This window comes from Anguilla rostrata, chromosome 10 (assembly GCF_018555375.3).
Source record: "Anguilla rostrata isolate EN2019 chromosome 10, ASM1855537v3, whole genome shotgun sequence".
Taxonomy (NCBI): domain Eukaryota; kingdom Metazoa; phylum Chordata; class Actinopteri; order Anguilliformes; family Anguillidae; genus Anguilla; species Anguilla rostrata.
In genome coordinates, this window is record NC_057942.1 from 500143 (window position 1) to 522243 (window position 22101).

Consider the following 22101-nt stretch of genomic DNA (forward strand, 5'->3'; position numbering starts at 1 on the left):
CTCGGGGGCAGGAGCAGCGGGGCCTACAGGAGCAGCGGGGCCTACAGGCTCGGGGACAGGAGCAGCGGGGCCTACAGGCTCGGGGACAGGAGCAGCGGGGCCTACAGGCTCGGGGACAGGAGCAGCGGGGCCTACAGGAGCAGCGGGGGCTACAGGCTCGGGGGCAGGAGCAGCGGGGCCTACAGGCTCGGGGGCAGGAGCAGCGGGGCCTACAGGCTCGGGGCAGGAGCAGCGGGGCCTACAGGCTCGGGGGCAGGAGCAGCGGGGGCTACAGGCTCGGGGGCAGGAGCAGCGGGCAAGGCTCGGGGCTACAGGCTCGGGGACAGGAGCAGCGGGGCTACAGGCTCGGGGACAGGAGCAGCGGGGCCTACAGGCTCGGGGACAGGAGCAGCGGGGCTACAGGCGGGCGAGCAGCGGGGGCTACAGGAGCAGCGGGGCTACAGGCTCGGGGGCAGGAGCAGCGGGGCCTACAGGCTCGGGGACAGGAGCAGCGGGGGCTACAGGAGCAGCGGGGCCTACAGACTCGGGGACAGGAGCAGCGGGGGCTACAGGCTCGGGGGCAGGAGCAGCGGGGCCTACAGGCTCGGGGACAGGAGCTCAGTCAAAGGCCTTCATGTAAATTTAATCAGATATTACTGATCCCCACACTCAGGCTCATCTTCACTTATTCATGCCGTGTGTCTCACTGTAGGACTGCACCCCCAGCGCTGCTGCACTGAGCTGATATCACACAGGCTGATATCACAGAGATGAAGATATTGTATGTGAGCGCACGCATGCATGTGTGTGTGTGAATAGTTTGTGTGTGTGTCTGTGTGTGTGTGTGTGTGCACGCAAGTAGTGTGTGTGTGTGCGAGTGCGTGTGTGTGTGTGTGAGTAGAGTGTGTGTGAGTGTGTGTGTGTGTGTGTGTGAGTAGAGTGTGTGTGTGTGTGTGTGTGTGCGCGCGTGTGCCCGTGCAGTGATTTCCTCAGTAAATGTGAGCCAGGGGGAGTTTCTGCATGGCAGACTCAGACCCAAAGAGACAGTCAGGTTTTATGATCAGCTCTAAATACCAGCTCCTCGCGCGGACATCAGGGTTTATGGGGCTTGCACTCACATCATGTTTTACCTTTATTTAACTGGGGAGGTCAGCTGGAAACTCATAAAGGCTGTGAGACGCCAGTGCTGAGATGCACCGCAGTTCCAAAAGTATGTGGACACCCCGCCTAATGAGGGCTTCCAGCCATTTCAGCCACACGCACTGCTAACAGGTGCATAGCATCAAGCATCAAAGTGCTGCTATTGTGAAGTGGAAACATACAGGAGCAACAACAGCTCAGCCGCTAAGCGGTAGGCCACACAAGCTCACAGAATGGGACTGCAGAGTACTGAAGGGTGTAGTGGGCAATTTTAGAGTCTCCAATTAGCCTACCTGCATGTCTTTGGACTGTGGGAGGAAACCAGAGCACCCGGAGGAAAAAGGGGGAGTTGGACACTCCGTGGGTTTGGGATGAGGTCGTGGGTGTGATGTTCAGGTGTCCACAGGCTTTTGGAGATGTAGCGTATGTACACGCACGCGCCTGTAGGGGGCGCTCACCTGAGATGGAGCCCAGCAGCACGTTGCTCTTGATGCAGTGGTACACGTACTCGTAGCTCTGGGGTTTCAGCGGGGAGCCCGTGGACAGGATGGTGTGCAGCGTCTGCAGGCTGTGCGTTTCAGCTGCGCAGAGGGAGCACAGGAGCACAGGCACGTAAAGCAGCATAACAACATAACACACCGCACACACACAGCATCATAACACAACACACCGCACACACACAGCCTCATAACACACCGCACACACACAGCATCATAACACAACACACCGCACACACAGATCACAAATGTGAGAGGCATTGAGCTGCTGATCATAAGGCAATGCTGGTCGCACAAGCTGCTCACAGCCAACCCCTCTGCCCCCACCCCACAGGACAAAACGCGCCCCACCCCCCCTTCCGTGCCGGGGCAGGTGTTAGCGATAAATGTCACCGGAAGGACAGGATGGGGGAGATGAGGAGGATCCCCCCCACCCCGACCTCTCCAAAACACTCCCTCCTGCCTTGCTGTGGGACAGCTGCCCCTCTTAAAAACCCCCCCTAAGGGTCTGGCGGGGGGGGGGGTACAGACAGCGAACCCCCACTCCAGGCCGGACAGCAGGTTGCAGGGAGCCAGACACTTACTCCCCATAATCGCCATGGGAACGGGTCAGCACGCATGAATAAACATGAGGTGTGGGTGCCGAGCCAATCAGGATCGGATTTGGCAGGGAGAGGAGCCCCGAGGTGGAAGCTCGCGAATAAATGTGCGAAATTAAAGCTCATCTGCATATTTAACCAGGAGAAACGCGCTCCAAACCAGTTCAAACAGCGGAAAACAGCCAAGCGTGAGATTTGCACAGCCCCTGGTCAAACTGCACGCCAGGGCACTCCAGGATGACGGGGGGGAAGAAAATGTCTGCTGTTCACTGGGACCCAGAGCTCCATAATTCTCCACATTCCCCCGGGGATAATTCTGCGATGGCTTATCGTTGAGTCAGGTGCTGCTCTTAACCTGAACACAAACGCTTCAGTCTGAACACATACTGAGGGGCAGGGGCAGGGGCAGGGGCAGGGGCATTTGTGGGATTGAACACCGGGAGTCGCTGAGCCAGGTGAGATCTCTCAGGTACGACGCACAGACACAGGCTTCCCTGGGCGGAAAAACCCCGCCCACTCATCGCATGCAGGAGGCTCACGCACGTTTACCTGTGCAGCCCGATCCAGGTGCTGCAGCCTGACACACGGACAATAAGGCTCGGCGCTAAGCTCTGCCGCAGCTGAACGCGCCGCCTCACACTTCCGTCACGCCGGCTCAACGCAGGGGTCGGTTTCATGAGCACACACGGCTGCTTCAGCGGCCAAAACGTCCGGAAACCGGGCGGGGAGTTTGCCGATCGCAAAGGCTGAGCCCAACTCACCGGGTTTGAGGTTCCTCTCCTCCAGCACAGCCAACCACTTGGCTCCTGTCCCGAAGATGGTGATCCTAAAATCGACAGAAGGGTTTCTAGATCAGTTGCAGAAACATTCATCCAATGTTTGCAGGAACAGAAGCAACACTGACGCAGTAAACAGAGCTGGGGAAGAAGCGTCAGTCAGCAGCCTCAAACTCTCCAGAGTATCAGCATCTCTCAGAGGAGCCTCAGAGCCAGGATTTACACCCCGCAGTGATTCAGCTTCACCCTGACCTATTCAGCTGATAACTGATGACCCGACTGGCATATTACAGGAGAGGAGACCTGAGGGCCAAAAGGTCAAAGGTCGGAGCTTTGTTGCAGCGGTGACAGAGGGAACATTCTGAGTGGGCCACGCCCACCTGTCACAGCAGTGACGGACAGAGCGCAGAGCGCCCCAGGGGGTTGTGGGAAATGGACGCGCTGAGAGAGAGTTCCTGTCGCTGGTTATCACTCTCAGAGTCGCTTTGACAGCTAAAATCTCCCAAGACCGTTAAGAGCGAGGAAGAGGAGGAGAAGCTTCACATAAACACCAGCAACACATGGACCAAGCCCCCGGCCTTCCCCACACACCCGATTTACACCTGCAGACATGCGCCTGACCAGGTACACCAAGCACACCTGCACACCAATCACACCACGCACACCAATCACACCCGCACACCAATCACACCCGCACACCAATCACACCTTCACACCACACACACCCGCACATACCTGCACATCCGCACACATTCACATCACAGCGGCAATCAGCGGGCCGTTAAAAGCAGTACTAAAGACATACAGGCTCACAGTTTGAAAACAAACATATTTAAGATGCATTTTAAAATACTAAACAGAGCTTCTTTGCAAACAGCATATTTATGAAAATAAAAGGCAGCTTTGTGTGAAGTTTAGGCCAGAACCTTCCTCTCGACCGTCCCAGGGAATCATGGGAGTTTAATGCACCTGCATGCCTCCGTGTGCCATGGCACGATGCCGCGCCCAGCCCCGCTGGTGCCTGGGCTGCTGTCACGGCAACACATCTCTCCCACTCTTCCTGCGAGCCGGCCGGTCAGACGGGACATTAGCGCCCTCTTCAGGCAAAGCACGGCAACTGACTGGCACCGCTGGACCGGTCGCCACGGGAACGAGCACATCCCTCACCTAGCGCGGCGAGGCAGATACCTACACACCTACACACCTGACCCCAGCATTCAGCACACCTGCACACCTACCAACCTACACACCTGAGCTCAGCACATCTACACACCTGACCTCAGCATTCAGCACACCTGCACACCTACCAACCTACACACCTGAGCTCAGAACACCTACACACCCACACTGAGGTAGTGCTAACAAACTCCACACTGAGGTAGCAGAAGGGATAGAGATTTGTCAGAGGAATCATTCAGGTCAAGCGGAATCAGTGAGAACCTCCTCCTCCCAGCATGCATCAGCCAGCCGCCACAGAAGGAGGTTCTCTCCGGAATGTTTCAGAAAGGTCACCTGAGGTGCAGGGTGTTCACACAGCGGGCTGAAACCACGCCGGAATCTTCCCCGCTTCCTACGTCCCACTAAAATCGAATTTCACTTCCCCTCACACACAAATGACCCCGCACAGAAGAAGCCTAAGAGTGCGCACTGGATTTTTATTTTGGTGTGTTTGTGTGTGTGTGTCTGTGCACATTTACATATGCAGAATGTGTGTGTGTGCATGTGTGCGAAACATACATACGTACATACATAAACACACACACACATGCATAAATACACACGTACACGTAAAGGAGTGACATTCAAACAGGTCCTGACCAGCTGGCGGTTTGTCAGCGGCGGTTCAGGTGATTTATGAATCGTTTCCTGTCCCCACAGAGGCCTGCTGCCTCGTTAGCCTGCTTCTGAACGCAGTTAATTGGTACAAATCTAAATGCTAATTTCCCTTTGGCTGGCAGGAGTCCATCTCCATCTCTGTGAGGAAGCAGCCATCACCTCTAGAGAAACAGCCCTGCTGAACCAGCGCTGAGATACAGCCCTGCTAAACCAGCGCTGAGATACAGCCCTGCTGAACCGCCAGCGCTGAGATGCAGCCCTGCTAAACCGCCAGCGCTGAGATGCAGCCCTGCTGAACCGCCAGCGCTGAGATGCAGCCCTGCTGAACCGCCAGCGCTGAGATGCAGCCCTGCTGAACCGCCAGCGCTGAGATGCAGCCCTGCTGAACCACCAGCGCTGAGATGCAGCCCTGCTGAACCACCAGCGCTGAGATGCAGCCCTGCTAAACCGCCAGCGCTGAGATGCAGCCCTGCTAAACCACCAGCGTGGAGATACAGCCCTGCTGAACCGCCAGCGCGGAGATGCAGCCCTGCTGAACCGCCAGCGCGGAGATGCAGCCCTGCTGAACCGCCAGCGCGGAGATGCAGCCCTGCTGAACCGCCAGCGCTGAGATGCAGCCCTGCTAAACCGCCAGCGCTGAGATGCAGCCCTGCTAAACCGCCAGCGCTGAGATGCAGCCCTGCTAAACCGCCAGCGCTGAGATGCAGCCCTGCTAAACCGCCAGCGCTGAGATGCAGCCCTGCTGAACCGCCAGCGCTGAGATGCAGCCCTGCTGAACCGCCAGCGCTGAGATGCAGCCTCTAACCACCAGCCTGAGATGCAGCCCGTGAACCGCCAGCGCTGAGATGCAGCCCTGTGAACCGCCACGCTAGAATGCAGCCCTGCTGAACCGCCAAGCGCTGAGTGCATCCCTGCTGAACCGCCAGCTCCCGCTGAGATGCAGCCCTGCTGAACCGCCAGCGCTGAGATGCAGCCCTGCTGAACCGCCAGCCTGAGATGCAGCCTGCTGAACCGCCAGCGCTGAGATGCAGCCCTGCTGAACCGCCAGCGCTGAGATGCAGCCCTGCTGAACCGCCAGCGCTGAGATGCAGCCCTGCTGAACCGCCAGCGCTGAGATGCAGCCCTGCTGAACCGCCAGCGCTGAGATGCAGCCCTGCTGAACCGCCAGCGCTGAGATGCAGCCCTGCTGAACCGCCAGCGCTGAGATACAGCCCTGCTGAACCACCAGCGCTGAGATACAGCCCTGCTGAACCACCAGCGCTGAGATACAGCCCTGCTAAACCAGCGCTGAGATACAGCCCTGCTGAACCAGCGCTGAGATACAGCCCTGCTAAACCAGCGCTGAGATACAGCCCTGCTAAACCAGCGCTGAGATACAGCCCTGCTAAACCACCAGCGCTGAGATACAGCCCTGCTAAACCACCAGCGCTGAGATACAGCCCTGCTAAACCACCAGCGCTGAGATACAGCCCTGCTGAACCAGCGCTGAGATACAGCCCTGCTAAACCACCAGCGCTGAGATACAGCCCTGCTGAACCACCAGCGCTGAGATACAGCCCTGCTGAACCACCAGCGCTGAGATACAGCCCTGCTAAACCACCAGCGCTGAGATACAGCCCTGCTAAACCACCAGCGCTGAGATACAGCCCTGCTAAACCACCAGCGCTGAGATACAGCCCTGCTAAACCACCAGCGCTGAGATACAGCCCTGCTGAACCAGCGCTGAGATACAGCCCTGCTGAACCAGCGCTGAGATACAGCCCTGCTGAACCAGCGCTGAGATACAGCCCTGCTGAACCAGCGCTGAGATACAGCCCTGCTAAACCCTCTCAGACTGCAAGCTCTGGGTTAACCACCATTCCCACCTTAGCTCTAACTCAGTCAAATCCAACCATTCATTATCACCTAAAAAAACAGCTTGCAGTTTGGAAATCACTAAAATTAACCTGCCAACCTGTGCTTACAAAGGAAAAAATATTACACTCGCATTTATTTGCGAGTTAGTTAAGAACAGATCTTGACTGAATCCCGGGCTAATATATGGCATTAACCAGCAGGCTGTAAATAAGGAGAGGGGAAACAATGCTGCCCCATCCGGCTCCGGGGGAGACCCAGGCTGGCAGTCCAATCACAGGCAGCGCCTCGCTGCCGATCCTAAATAAAACATGAAGTGGATCGATACGGATCCGACAGAGGAGCCGGGCTCATAGTGGGACTCAGTAATTAAAGGCCCACATTAACAGCACAATGCTAACGCTAATCAGCACAGCTGCTCGGCACAGTCCGAGTTCACAGTGGGGACAGGCCCACTGCTGCACTGGTACTGAAACACTACAGCAATGCTACCGCAACGCTACAGCAACATTACTGAAACATTTCTACAATATCACTGCAACGTTACAGCAAAATCACTGCATGATGATTATGATGCAGTTGTGATGCCCAGTGCCCAACAATAACACCAAAGAGGAGTCTGAAAATTCATCATCCCGACTCCTGGGGTCACATGACCACAGAGCAGACTGGGAGAGTCCGGGTCACAGGACAGATACCTGCACAGTCTTGCCCTCCTACGGTTGTCATGGTAAAACTACGCCAAAGAGTAAAACAGTAATCAGATAAAAAGATAATCCACCCATTTGAACACTTAATTCATTGCTCTGATGAAGATTTATAATTCTGTTTTTCTGTACAAAATAAACAGTCCGAACACACACAGAACAAAGTCACACACACCAAACTCACGCATAGACCAGTGTATCTTTCTATTATGACTAGGTGACCAATAGGATGCTCTGCTACATTTGAAAACAATCATTAATCAACATTTCACATGATAAATGAGCACAAATCAAATTAACAACGGAATACAGAAAATGCAAGACTGATTAATTGGACTAAACTAAAAATACTCTACAAGAGAAAGGTATTATTTATGATAGACTGACAGACAAAAATCGCTCAATATTCCTGTGTTGTGTAATACAACATTAATTCTGTGTTTGTGTAAAAATGTGAACAGCCCTATTAAAAGTTCAGAAATAACATTAAGAAAGAAAATAAGGCAGCAGGATGTGGGATTATACCGTCTGTTTCTCAAAGACGATAATCTAAAAACTAGACATCCAACAAGGTCTCACAAACTGAGCCTGTTTTCCAATAGGCAAGCAAATTTACACAAACATCAATACCAATATGACAGAACGGCTAGATTGAAGTCATATCCCACAACAATTTCATCTTTAATCAGACCAAACAGTAGAAAGACGCAAGTCACAGGAGCCATTTAATTTATCCATTCACAATCATGTTATTATTTTTTTCAATAGAAATGGCAACAATGAAATCTTTACTGACATTTACAAAGGTGCTCTTATCCAGAGAGACTTGGAGAGCCAACCCAAGCGTAGACATTAGGGATCAAAATTCACTGCAATTCAAAGATTACAATTTCAGCTGAGTGAACACAGCTCCAGCCACTGAGAATGAAATCACTGCAGACTTTACACCGACTTTATTAAACCGCACTCACCATCCCCTCTCTCCGGAGATATCACAGATATTGATATTACATTTTATATATAAAACTTATTTCTCACTCTCTCTAATCCCAGATGACAACAGACTGAACTCTGGGAAGAAAGTGATTCAGATTTAGGGGTTTGGTAGATGTCCCGCCACACCCCATATCTGGGCTGGTAAAGAGGAGGAGGGGACCCCACTGAGAGGAAGAGGGGACCCCACTGAGTGCAATCGCCTTCCACCCAGCTGAGGTGTCCACAATCACGGAAGATCCTCTTCCCCCAAAGCCCTGCAGGAGTGACTCCCCTTCCCCAAAAGCCCAGCCCTGCAGGAGTGACTCCCCTTCCCCCTGCAACCCAGCTGGACTGGAGACTCCTGCAGGGTCACAGATTCCTCACAGTAGCTGTGCAGTTTTCATTTCACCACATCCGCTTGGCAGACAGCACAGCTACTCAGTGACCCGGCTTGCAGCGTGACTTCTGAGCCCGTCCTGATGCCATCTGGCCAAGGGTACTCTATGCCAAGGGCCTCAAACAGAACATCCAGCTCCACGGTGCCCAGAGGCACACAGCGGCACCTTCCTGTGGTCAGAAGCTTTATAGACGCTGGGTTATGTAGGAAGGCCTAGTGAGGAGCCCTTTGCACTGAATGGACATCTGTGTGTCTGAAATGTCACACACTGGCTGCCTGTATGTGAGCATGAGGCTCTGAAGAGCAGAACCAAGTAAGCTGAAGGAACCTGACCCAGGCTAGAGCCCACCAGAAGAGTCCAGAGTCACTCCAGCGCAGGCAGAGACGCGGGGGGGGGGCAGGTAGGGACAGCGAGGGGGGGGGGGGCGCAGTAGGACAGCAGGGGCGGAGCGGTAGGGGGGGGCAGGGCGAGGGGGGGCAGGTAGGGACAGCAGGGGCTGTGATAAATGCACTGTGTATAGGGATGTGAGAGGCAGTCACTGCAGTGACGGCTGTGTGTCCTTGGTGCGTTACCGTCCTGCTGTGTGACTGACACTCACACAACTCACTTCTGTGGAGACGAACTGTCACACTGCTCTTTCACAGGGCATGTGATGCTGCTGCCCCCCCCCCCCGAGAATTTTCCCTGGGGGGCCAGGATCCACACCCCGGAAAACTGAAGCTCTGGCTGCTGATTTAAAGTGCTCACTCACACGCAGTCTTTTCTGGACGAGAAGGCAAATTCATACAGGGCTGGCCCAACGCCCAGGCTGGAGACACAAACTTCCCCAGCAAAACCGGTTGCCCTGGACACGCTGTTTGCACACATTTGCATATTTCAGAGATAGGAGACCATTCTGTGGAGCAAGATATGATGGTCCTCATACCACACAGCTTCTGAGTGTGCGTGTGTATTCAGTGTGTGCGCGCATGTTTGCGTGTGTGTGTGTTTTGTGTGTCTGTGTGTGTGTGTGTGTGTGTGTGTGCGCATGTGCATGCGTGTGTGTTTAGAGCGTGTGTGTGTTTAGTGTGACGGTCTCTCTCCACAGGCTGACAGCAGGGTGTGTTTTCTCTGGAGAGTGTTGAGAGGGCAGAGCCAGCGTTCAGCACACAAACTAACGCTGCTCTCACAGAGGAGAGCCTAACACACCGGACACAGTCAGATAAGAAGCACAAAAGCCACACTTCCTGTGCTGACAGGAAGCCGGCCTATATGACCCGCTGTCAGTCAGATAAACCTCAATCTGAGAGAGGAGTCTCAGGCCTGTTCCTGCCCATCAATCAAACACCACAGGCCTCCGCAGGCAGGGCGGGGCGGGGCGGGGCGGGGCCAGGAGGAGCCACCGCCGTGAGCGAGGAGACACAGCGATCCAGAGCGATCCAGAGCGATCCAGAAACACTCACCTGCGCTCACTCATCAGTTACCTGAGCTCACCTGAGAGGGCGAGACGGATCAGCACAGCACCGCAGGATCTCAGACTGGATACTGGCGTCTCAACTGCCCCCCACCGCCAGCCCCGCCCCACACCGCCCACGCCCCGCCCCCACCGCCCACACGCCCCCCACCGCCCACTGAGCCCCACACCGCCAGCCCCGCCCCACACCGCCCACTGAGCCCCACACCGCCCACTGAGCCCCACACCGCCCCCCCACACCGCCAGCCCCGCCCCACACCGCCCACTGAGCCCCACACCGCCCCCGCCGCCCGCCCCACCGCCCACTGAGCCCCACACCGCCCGCCCCCCGAGTCCCACACCGCCCGCCCCCAGCCCTCCGACCCAGCCCCACCCCGCCCTGCAGTTCCACACAGTGCTCTTACCCCAGCTGGTCCACCAGGTCCCAGAGCACGTTGGGCGTGGGGACGAGGGGGGAGCCGTCGTACAGCACCACCGACGCCCCCACCGCCAGCGAGGAGATCAGCCAGTTCCACATCATCCAGCCCGTCTGTGGGACAGCGAGAGAGGCGTCAGGATACCCTAAACCCCCCCACCCCCACCCCAAAAACACCTCCTCCCCCCAAACCACAGCCAGTTCCACATCATCCAACCTGTCTGTGGGACAGCGAGAGAGGCGTCAGGACACCCTAAACCCCCCCCCCCCCCCAAAAAACACCTCCTCCCCTCCCAAACCACAGCCAGTTCCACATCATCCAACCTGTCTGTGGGACAGCGAGAGAGGCGTCAGGACACCCAGAAATCGCCCCCCCCTCCCCTCCAAAACACACCGTCCTCCACCAAAACTGTGTTCTAGGCTGTAGGGCTGTGTTCTGGGCTGCGTTTTGGCTGTGTCAGTCTGCCCTGCTGCAGTCAGTGTGGCTTTAGCTGAGGTGATGTTAGATGTGTCTTTTCCAGCCAATCACAGACGGCGCAGTGTTCTGAAGCAAGCTGTGCGCGGGTACTGCTGGCTGGAGGAAACTGAACTGGGGGGGCGGTGCATACCGTGGTGTAGTAAATGATGACATCACTACTGGTCATGTTGCCATGGAGAATGTGTTCCTTCAGGTGCTGAATAAGGGTGCCCTGCAGACAGACAAAAAGATGGATAAAGGGAGGGATGAAAGGGTGAAAGGGAAGGGTGTGGTGAAAATGTAATTAGCTCAGATACAGACTAACCACACAGTCTATACGCTCAGATACAGACTAACCAGTCTATACGCTAAGATACAGACTAACCATACAGTCTATACGCTCAGATACAGACTAACCACAGTCTATACACTCAGATACAGACTAACCATACAGTCTATATGCTCTGATACAGACTAGCCACACAGATTCTCAGCTGAAACCCGTATCATTAACAGTAAATCACACTTCAGCGCAGTGCACTACACTGTGTGGAACGTTCCCGTTTTGGACGCTGGCCCTTCCCTCCGATAACATTCATAATTAAATATTTTATGGAACAATATCCCCCAGGTTCATGTGTCAAGCGGTCCCAGAGAGGAGAGCACATAACACAAACGATAATGAAGATAAAAGCCAACGACGCGTGGAAGCCTTACAGCGGCCCTCAGAAGCACACACCCGTTAGACACGACATTCTGTTTACACCCAATTTCACACCAAGCCATCCAACGCTTATGTTACAACAACCTGCTTATTATGCACAAACGACATCGCTGGATTGGCTGCCGGTGGCCATGTTTCACACACAGTACAAGCTTTCTATTGGTCAGGCTGAAAGAGCAGTTTCGGTAAAATGGGTCGATGTAAAAGTACAATAGCAACGACAAAAATATATCCACCAAATGTCATGTGTACAGACTGAATGGATCCTGCCTTCTGATCCCATGTGCAAATACCACCAGCAAATTGGCCAGAGGCGGCCATGTTTCCCCACCTCCCCCAGAGTCACTCTTTTTTCCACTTTTAAAGACGAGCTTCACAAGAACATTCACCAACAGCTCGTCACAGAGGAGAACCTGTTTGGCAAAAATAAAAAATTAAATATAATAGGCAAAAGAATAAGCTGGGCGGTGGGAATGAAGGAAACACATGCAAAGTGATGCAGATCTCTCTCATGTGCAGTCTGTTCCTTAATGACTTTAACACAAAAAAAACCCAGCTTACACACTGGCACTGTGAGGCCGTAGCGGCCATATTGTGCGTGTGAATCCCAGCCCTGTACTAACCTGCCAGATTTCCACAAACCAGCAGGAGCTTCTAACTGCGTTTCCAAAGTTTCAGAAAAACATGTAAACAATAGTTACTGGGCCCAAAAAAATATTCATATTAAGCCTGTGCCTGTGTGCCTACATGTTTGTGTGTGTGTGTGGGTGCGTGGGTGCACGTACACACACACACACCCCGCCTGATTGACAGTGGTAGATCCAGTCTGCATGGGGCAACATTGTGAGGTAGAATCCAGTCATATTGCCGAGCTGTAGAACAGGCGGGTTGTGTAGAGATAACAGCTCTTCCGCTCCACCGTTCTGCTGTCCCAGTCCAATGGCTCAAAGCACAAAGCAATCAACTTCCTCAACAGCCAGGAAGTCAGCGGAAGGACCGCGTGACGCTGCGCTGGGATTGGTCCAGCCCTTTCCAGCCGCCAGACGTTGGAGCAGCGGTATGGAAGCCCGACAGCACAGAGCAGTTCCGCTAGCCAGCGAGGCTAATTAGCAGCGCGAGGATCAGCCTGATGACTTTGAGCTGAAACTCCTCTCTGTGCTCACACACACACACACACACTCACTATACACACACACAGCACACATATGCGTACACACAGACACACACACACACACACACTCACTATACACACACACTATACTATACACACACACACTGCACACTATACACACACACTGCACACACACACTGCACACTATACACACAGACACTGTCACACACACACACACACTCTATACTGCACTACATATTACACCAGACATTCACACACACACAGGGTCTAATGAGCTGCCTCATATTCGCTTCACACGCCATCATTAAGCAAACAGTTTAACTGGCAGAGCGCACATCAGCAACCCGGCGACTTCACACTGTCATAATTACACTGAGAGGGAAACTAGCCCTAACACTAAACTAACCCTAAACTAACCCTACACTAACTAACACTAAACTAACACTAAACTAACACTAAACTAACACTAACCCCGAGCGCCACCGCTGGGCCCAGCTCATCCAGCAGGAGAACAGGGCCACGCCTCTTACAGACTCCTCTCACTGAGCACACAGAGCACTGTGCAGCACACACACACACACACACACACACACACACGCGCGCGCACACCAAACCAGCCCAGCTTTGCTCCAGTGAGAAGCCTGGCCTGTCCCCCAGAGCTCAGGCTGCGCTCGGACTGCTGCGTCTGTCTGAGATCCTCCCCCCGACCGTCTCCAGAGAAACGCCACGGAAACGCTTCTCCCATTTCAGGCAGGCCCACGCTGCCATCTAGTGGCCACTGCTGGGAAGGGCAGCGCTTCACCTGAGCCTGCGATTTACAGGAAGCAGGGCGCTCTGCTGGGGAGGAGGCACCAGACCAGAAACGTGCCCCGCCCCCCCGCCCCCCCGCCTCCCCGCCTCCCAGAACCCCCGCCCGGTCTCGGCTTGCAGGTTTGTTGCCACGGAGACAAAGTGAGGCGGCGAGCCCTCACAGCGAACCACAGCGCAGGAGACCTGGAGAGGAACGGGACCCGCTGGGGGGGTGGGGGGGCGGAACAAGAACCGTTCAGGGGCGGGGGGCGAAATGAGAACTAAAGCAGCAGCAAACTTTGCTAGGCAAAAGGCAAAATGGTCGCCCTTCACCAGGCTAACGCCCGGCTCTCTCGCCCACTCACCCCGGCGGAGTGCACCATGCACTTGGGGGCGCCGGTGGTGCCGGAGGAGAACATGATGAACAGGGGGTGGCTGAAGGGCAGCTGCTCAAACTCCAGCTGGGGGTCCTGATCCCCCTCTTTCCCCATCGCCAGGAAGTCCTCCAGGAACACACTGGGGGGGAGGGAGGGGAGAGGGAAGGAAGGGAGAGGCAGACACAGTCACAGATTGAGCGCTGCCTGGCCTGTTCTTGCTATGCTAACGTAGCAGAGCACACATTCCGCACTCGTGGGCCGTTCTGAGACGCACCTGTTTGGCAGTCGGGACAAATCGGTCTCTTCCCTGGAGCGCACGTACGGAATCACAACCACCTTCTTCAGATCTGGCAACCCTGGAGAGCGAGGAACCAGAAACAACGATGGAGAAACACGGATCGCACGCACGCACATTCAGTGAGATGTAAAGGTATCTGCAGTGCCACCTGGTGGACAGCAGCTCAAACAGCAGTCAGCTGTGAGTGTGCTGGGTCAGCTCTACGGAGAGGAGCAGAATGGGCAGGCTGGGTTAGATTTGGCCCAGAATCCTCTGGTTCTCCCCGCACAAGCGCCACCTAGTGGCTCCATTAGCACCTACCAGCCACCAATTACGCAGAGCCACATCGGAGTAGCGAGATGTGGTGGATTTTGGGGTACGGTTATATGGTGGGTTTTTGGGGTATAGTGTGGTTATACTGTGGGTTTTGGGGCGCAGTTGTGTGATGGGTTTACGGATACAGTTAGATAGTTTTGGGGGAGCGAGGTGTTGGGTTTTGGGGTACGGTGGGTTTTGGGGGTATGGCTGCTCCTGACCTTTCACCACGCTCTGCAGCTTCTCCATGTGGTCGTGCTGCTTGCCGTTGTAGACGACCGCAGCCACAGAGAAGATGAGTTTGGGCTGGATCTGCGAGAAGCGGTCCAGCACCCCCTGCAGGACAAACACAGAGTTACACGCGCACACCCCTGCAGCGTTTGCTCATTTCCTGACTTTATCAGCATCCAGTGAAAGTGTGAACACATGACCCTAGACCGGGTCCCAAAAAGCGTTCTGATAGGGAATTTAAAATGGCTGCAAACCCGGTCAAAGCGCACGCATGACTCACGTCCACTGCAGCCACTCGGCTCTCAGGGAGCCGCCAGCCCTCAGGCTGCACCAGGTCACACAGCCACCGCTGTAATACCACCAACCCACCACCAGAGGGCAGGCAGGCCATGCAGATTACATTTATGCAACCCCTCTGGCTGGCTGTGCTGCTCTCTATTCAGGCTGTCAGACAACAGCACTCCCGCTATTTATAGCGCCTCACACTGAGCGCGAGGGCCTCGGCGAGCTGGAGGAGCGCGATTGGCCGAGCAGCCCGGCTGGGTACAGACCCGCCCTGAGTGCGAGAGGGTTACCCAAGCCCGTTTTAATTACCCACGTCCCCCCACACCCACTTCCGTTACGTACGGCAGCAGAATCAGCTCCTATTCACACTCACATCAGAGTAACAATGTGCCCAACACTGCACACTGCACACAGCACACTGCATACAGCACACTGCACACCAGCACACCAGCACACCAGCCCACCGCACACCAGCCCACCAGCCCACTGCACACCAGCCCACCGCACACAGCACACAGCACACAGCACAGCCACAGCCCACCAGCCCACTGCACACAGCACACCAGCCTACTGCACACCAGCCCACTGCATTAAGTACTTACATTGACCCCAAAGTCTGGGGAGGTGGAGCTCCAGATAGCACCAATGCTAGCGGCAGCTAGCATGGCCTCAACCGCATGGACCCCATTGGGCAGATAACCTGGGGGAGGAAGAGAGAGAGAGGGGGAGGGGAGGAAGAGAGAAGGGGGGAGAGGGGGAGGGGGAAAAGAGGGAGAAAGACAGAAAGAGAGATTTCATTTAACAAACCATCTATTGTTCAATGTTTTACACGGGCGGTGGGTTACCCTGAACTGCAGGACCCAGTCAATACATCTCAATACATCTCAGTCAGTTTCCCTTTCCATGTCACAGGGGACAGAATTCATGAGCATGAGCAGTGTACATCAAATTACAAAAACTGAAAGTCAACTGGGCCATCATCGCCAACGAAGCAAAGACACTCACACTCACACTCACACTCACACTCACACTCACACTCACACTCACACTCACACTCACACTCACACTCACACTCACACTCACACTCACACTCACACTCACACTCACACTCTTGCACAAAACCCCAGTGTGCCATTAATTGAAACTCGATACGCAAATTGAGCCTGCAGCCATCGTGCCCTTAAGAATACTTCCAGGATCAGCGGAACCAGCCCCACGAATACGTCTTCCAAACACAGTTTAGCCAAGCCAGACTCATAAATCAGATAACCCTTTCCCTTTGTAACAACACTGTACCTCATCCCCCAATGAAGGATGGAAAAGGAACACCCTAACCCTCAAAACCAACTAAGCAGCAAGTTAGGGGGTGGAAGAGGAAGAGAGAGAGAGAGAGAGAATCTGTATGTTAAGACTGAAGCTGTGTCAGGACAAGTGATTAATACAAGATGGTGGAGAACAAAATAAGACAAAGAAAAAATAGGACAACGCTCAATAACCAGTTTAAGCCATTACTGTGTAATAAGCAGGTTTATAAAGAGAGGTTTTCAGTGCAGGAGGGTGAAAGCTCCACTACCACACATCTGCACAAATCTCACACGTGCACTGAGAGCCTTTCAGTGCACTGCAGCGCCCATTCACTACCGAAACCAAATCAATACACGGAGCGATTAATCATCCAATGAAAATAAAAAATGAAGTGACTAAATTAATAAAATCGACCAAAGGCCAGCCTCTCTCTCTCTCTCGGCTAGCTGCCATGCTCATAAAAGAGAGTGCGATTGGAGGTGCCTGCGAGCAGGAAGGAGCTGATGTACGAGGAGCAGATTTATGGAGGAAGCGGGAGCGGGTCGTCTCTCAGAGTGATACTGCAGCAGCCTCGGTGATAACTGTGTCCCCCTCACACACAGTCCTCCTGTCTGCCATGCTTATCTGTGCAGTAATACCACAGGTCTGCACATAACCGCACACAACCTCCACCCCATATACACACACACCCTACTGCTGCCAGCATGATATCATCTGTGGTGAAACCTTGGCAACATGCAATCGAAGGCCATGCTTAGTCATGACACGACGACACCACGGAAAGGGGCGTGGCTTTGAAGCTGAGGTTTTTGGCTGCTGATTGGCCCTCATGATCTAGCACCTCCTGACCTCGTTTGGGCCAGAGACCAACAGCTGTACTGATCTACCACCCCCTCTCTCTCCTTCTCTTCCTTTCTCCCCCTTATTCTCTCTCTCCCTCTTCTAAATTTATGGGTAGCCAGAGCCAGCCAACCAGCTCTCAAATTACATCTCAAAACTGTGCTAATAAATTTATCCTCCATGTATTTTAACTAAATTAGCTTTCGAAGCGCAGGCGGTGTGCAGCAGCTGGTGCAGCGTAGCGGCTACATGCTAACAGAACTGCAGGGGGTGTGCAGCCGCTGGTGAAGCGTAGTGGCTACATGCTAACAGAACCACAGGCAGTGTGCAGCAGCTGGTGAAGCGTAGCGGCTACATGCTAACGGGACTGCAGGGGGTGTGCAGCCGCTGGTGAAGCATAGCGGCTAAATGCTAATGGCACAGAGGGTCTCCCTCACACACAGTCAGTCAAGAGGTCACCGTAAGGATGGAGTTTGTTCCTTTAATGGCATTGTGTGTGCATGCAGAGAGTCTCTTTTTTAAAACTCACACCATCTTTGTGGGCCAGAGAATTGATGAGAGCTGATGTTTGTGTGTGGGGTGAGTGTGCGTGTTTCTGACTGGGTCAGTTGCGTTAAACCCCCCCCCCCCCCCCCCCCAGCAGCTCACATTAAACCTCTGACCTACAACTGCTAATTACCCACCCGCCCAATCCCTGACCCACACTCACACAGGCTTAACCTGCCCCACCGTCTCAGCCAATCAGAACCTGGAATCAGCTAGGACGACCAGCCCAAGAGCTGAGAGAGTGTGCCTGGGGAGGGGAGGGGAGGGGGGGGGGGGTGACCCCACAGGGGGGACAGGGGCCCCTCTTCTAAACACACAGTGCCCCATGATTCCACAACACTGCCCCCTTTCCCCACTTTCACAGTTAGCCACTTAGATGCAGCCAATGTTTCTATACTATATACTTACTATTTATACTAATACTAGATAGTAACTTACTATCCACTTACACTCAGATATTAACTTCCTGTCCACTCACAGCTGAACACTTTTACACTGTTCAAGGGTATGAGTGTTCCATTCAGCATGGAATCAAACGGTCACCCTCTGATTTACAACTCCAGCTCCCTAACCCCCCCCCCGCCCCCGCCCCCCCCGCTGCACTCAGCTTGATTAAGCCTCAGGGCAGAGCAGTCAGTACAGGACGGCCGTTGCCGGGAGACAGAACTCTGGCAGCTCAGGACGTCACGCACACACACATCATCCAATTTCCTCGGCAGGCGGCTCGTTACGGAGCGCGTGCACCAGCCCCCCCGACCCGCCGTCAATCCCCCCCCCCGCCCCCCCGACCCACCGTCCGCCACCACCAGCCCCCCCGAGCCGCCGTCCCTCGACTCTCCGCACCGCCACACCGCACACATTAAGCAGATGAGTGCGGTAAATGGCTAATGGAATGAGCAGAGACAAGGTCAGCGGAACAGGAGCAGCTCACAGCCCCACAGGAGCAGCTCACAGCCCCACAGGGAACAGGAGCAGCTCAGAGAGGGAACAGGAGCAGCTCAGAGAGGGAACAGGAGCAGCTCAGAGAGGGAACAGGAGCAGCTCACAGCCCCACAGGGAACAGGAGCAGCTCACAGCCCCACAGGGAACAGGAGCAGCTCACAGACCCGCAGGGAACAAGAGCAGCTCACAGCCCCACAGGGAACAAGAGCAGCTCACAGAGCCACAGGAGCAGCTCACAGCCCCACAGGGAACAAGAGCAGCTCACAGAGCCACAGGAGCAGCTCACAGCCCCACAGGGAACAAGAGCAGCTCACAGAGAGGGAACAGCAGCAGCTCACAGCCCCACAGGGAACAGGAGCAGCTCACAGAGAGGGAACATGAGCAGCTCACAGCCCCACAGGGAACAGGAGCAGCTCACAGAGAGGGAACAGGAGCAGCTCACAGCCCCACAGGGAACAGGAGCAGCTCACAGCCCCGCAGGGAACAGGAGCAGCTCACAGCCCCGCAGGGAACAGGAGCAGCTCACAGACCGGCAGGGAACAGGAGCAGCTCACAGACCCGCAGGGAACAGGAGCAGCTCACAGACCCGCAGGGAACAGGAGCAGCTCACAGCCCCACAGGGAACAGAGCAGCTCACAGCCCCACAGGGAACAGAGCAGCTCAGAGAGGGAACAGGAGCAGCTCACAGAGAGGGAACAGCCCCGCAGGGAACAGGCGCAGCTCACAGACCCGCAGGGAACAGGACTGATAGCGAGTTCATGTCCCCTGCAGTGACCGGTGGCCTGACAGTTTCCCAATGGGCACATCGGCTCAGCCAGAACTCTGCCAACGGGGAAGGGCCAATCAGAGCTTCTGTTTGGTGGCATTGAGACATACTGGCCCAGTTACAAGGCAAACAGCCCACTGATGCAAAACAAACACCGGGCCCAAAAAGAGCAGAACCGCGCGGTTTGGACACGCGGACTGGAGTAAGGTCCGGGAGTCCTGGGCTCCAGGTTCAAGCGCCACGGAAGACCCTCTGGCGTAAGACTGGGCTGCAGGTCAGCTGGACAGAGCCTCCCACACAACCCTAACCCTCAGCCAATCACAGAGCAGGCCTCCAAACCGGGCAGAGGGCTCGACCAATCACAGAGCTGGAGACTTGAAGAGGGGTCAGACAGAGGAGACCTTGCGGGAGGCAGGCGTGTCAGTGCAGAGACAGCACTGTGTTTAGTCTTCATTCATAAAGGGCGTCACTACGTCCCTGAGTGAGGTCATGTAACAGTAGCAGTTCCATTTTTACCTGCTTTATCTAATCACCACTTCCTCTCACATAAACGCTTTTATACCAAGGTCCAAGATCATGCAGGCGTCACACAAGATCCACATATGCAGCGTTCAGGCCAAATGATGACGAGCAAAGCTGGAATAAGAACAGCCATTCAGAATATCCTTCAGAAAGAACAGACACTACTGCCCCTTTCCCTATCCCACAACTGCCCCCATATCCCACTACTGCCCCCTTTCCCACTGCTGCCCCCATATACCAAAATAAAAAAGGACATTAAAGTGTTCACTGAAATGCACAGCAGGGCTGTCCTAAGTCTGAAGGGCTGTCGTGTGATTCATCCAATCACAGCCCTGTTTCACTTCCTGCTTCTGAGCCCTGCTGTGTCCACATCAGACGTGTCAGATCACACCGGTGTCGCCATGGCTACCCCAACATTCCAGTTCTGCAGGCCGCCTGTCAAACCGGCCGCCGGTCTTACAGGGAGGGGCGGAGTCACAGCACAGGACCCCGGGGCACCACACCCTGGCACAGGGCTGCTGCATCGAATGGCTTTCTGTACACATGATCTCCATGACAACGACACATTTACAGGACAGAGAAAACAGGGGTCCCCAGCTACCCAACACAAGCTAAAGAACACAACCTCTCTCTCTTCCAGCACAGTTTCCCAGCTGACTGTGAGGCCTGGGAGTGCTGAGTGTATTATGGGTTTTGGGAGTACCATGCGTAATGTGTGTATTGTGTGTATTGACAGTACCCTGTGTATTGTGTGTTTTGTGTGTATCGACAGTACCCTGTGTATTGAGTGTATTGTGTGTATTGTGACTACCGTGTGTAATGTGTGTGAGGTGTCCTGTCCTGTCTTAAAAGCACTTGTGCAAATATGAATTCCACGACTGGATTTCAGTCCTGTCTTTCTGCTACATTCTCCACTGAGGCGGAGAGAACATAAATCACAGGACACCCCCACGTCCTCTGTGAGAGAGTCAGACAGCCAATCAGACGGCCGCGCTGAGGGACAGAGGCCGATTCGGCCGGTACTCACCCACGACCCGGTCCCCGGTGCAGATGCCCATCTTGCGCATGGCAGCGGCGAACAGCGCCACACCGCGTCTCAGCTCCCCGAAGGTCACCTTGGTGATCTCCTCCCTGGCCTCCGCTGCGCAGCCACAGACACGCACCAATCAAATTACAGCTTTATTCTGGACACACCAATCACAGGGTCTCTCCATTAAATCCATTTACTCTTTCACTAATAATGACATTACATTACAGGCATTTAGCAGACACCCTTATCCAGAGCGACTTGCACAACATTTACATAGCATCCATTATACAGCTGGATATATACTGAAGCAATGCAGATTAAGTGCCTTGCTTCACCAGACACTGGTAAATGGCATATTGTCACTAATGGCCTAGTTTGTTTTGCCAGTATGTGTCCTTCCAATAGTGTAACAGTTTGTAGTCCTAAAACCCAAAAGTAAGTTTGTATTTCAGAGCCTCAGGTTCCTCGGCAGAGTTCCAATGCCGTTTCCCCCAGAGGGATTTTGTTTTCTACAGAAAATATGATCTGTGGTGAACGTTAGCCTAAGAGAGTTTCACGTTTTGTTCTACGAGAAATTACACCCATTAATATCTGAACCGTGAATTTCAAACCAGTTATGTGCTTTAAAAGTAAGTTTAACAAGTTGCGATACATCCCTATGGGAAAAAAAAGAATTGTAAATCTGTCGAGGGAAGAAACGTCCGAGTTAGCCTACAAAAAGACGTCACAGTAACACTCTATACTCTCTGTGTAAGAACCACAGAGCGTTCTGTTCCTGTGTGACATCACATTATTCAATTCCTGTGTGACATCACAGAAGATTCCATTCCTGTGTGACATCACAGCAGTCAGGTGGCTGGGGCAGTTAAAGTGCCCAAGCAGGTACTTTTCACACTGAGTTATGGAACGTGGTTGTACACCTTGCACACGGAGG

At 54.2% G+C, this 22101-nt stretch overlaps 1 protein-coding gene across 2 annotated transcripts in view; it reads right to left on the reverse strand.

Moving 5' to 3' along the window:
- The window catches only part of aacs (acetoacetyl-CoA synthetase), a 35106-nt gene that overhangs the window by 6744 nt on the left and 6261 nt on the right, over positions 1-22101 (reverse strand). For both annotated transcript variants that reach the window (XM_064353260.1, XM_064353259.1), the window contains exons 4-12: positions 21165-21278; positions 15819-15916; positions 14922-15036; positions 14383-14464; positions 14097-14247; positions 11238-11318; positions 10619-10743; positions 2977-3041; positions 1578-1700 (exon numbers count right to left, since the gene is read on the reverse strand). In XM_064353260.1, the coding sequence (XP_064209330.1) occupies positions 1578-1700; positions 2977-3041; positions 10619-10743; positions 11238-11318; positions 14097-14247; positions 14383-14464; positions 14922-15036; positions 15819-15916; positions 21165-21278 (954 nt within the window). The remainder of the gene's footprint in view (positions 1-1577; positions 1701-2976; positions 3042-10618; positions 10744-11237; positions 11319-14096; positions 14248-14382; positions 14465-14921; positions 15037-15818; positions 15917-21164; positions 21279-22101) is intronic.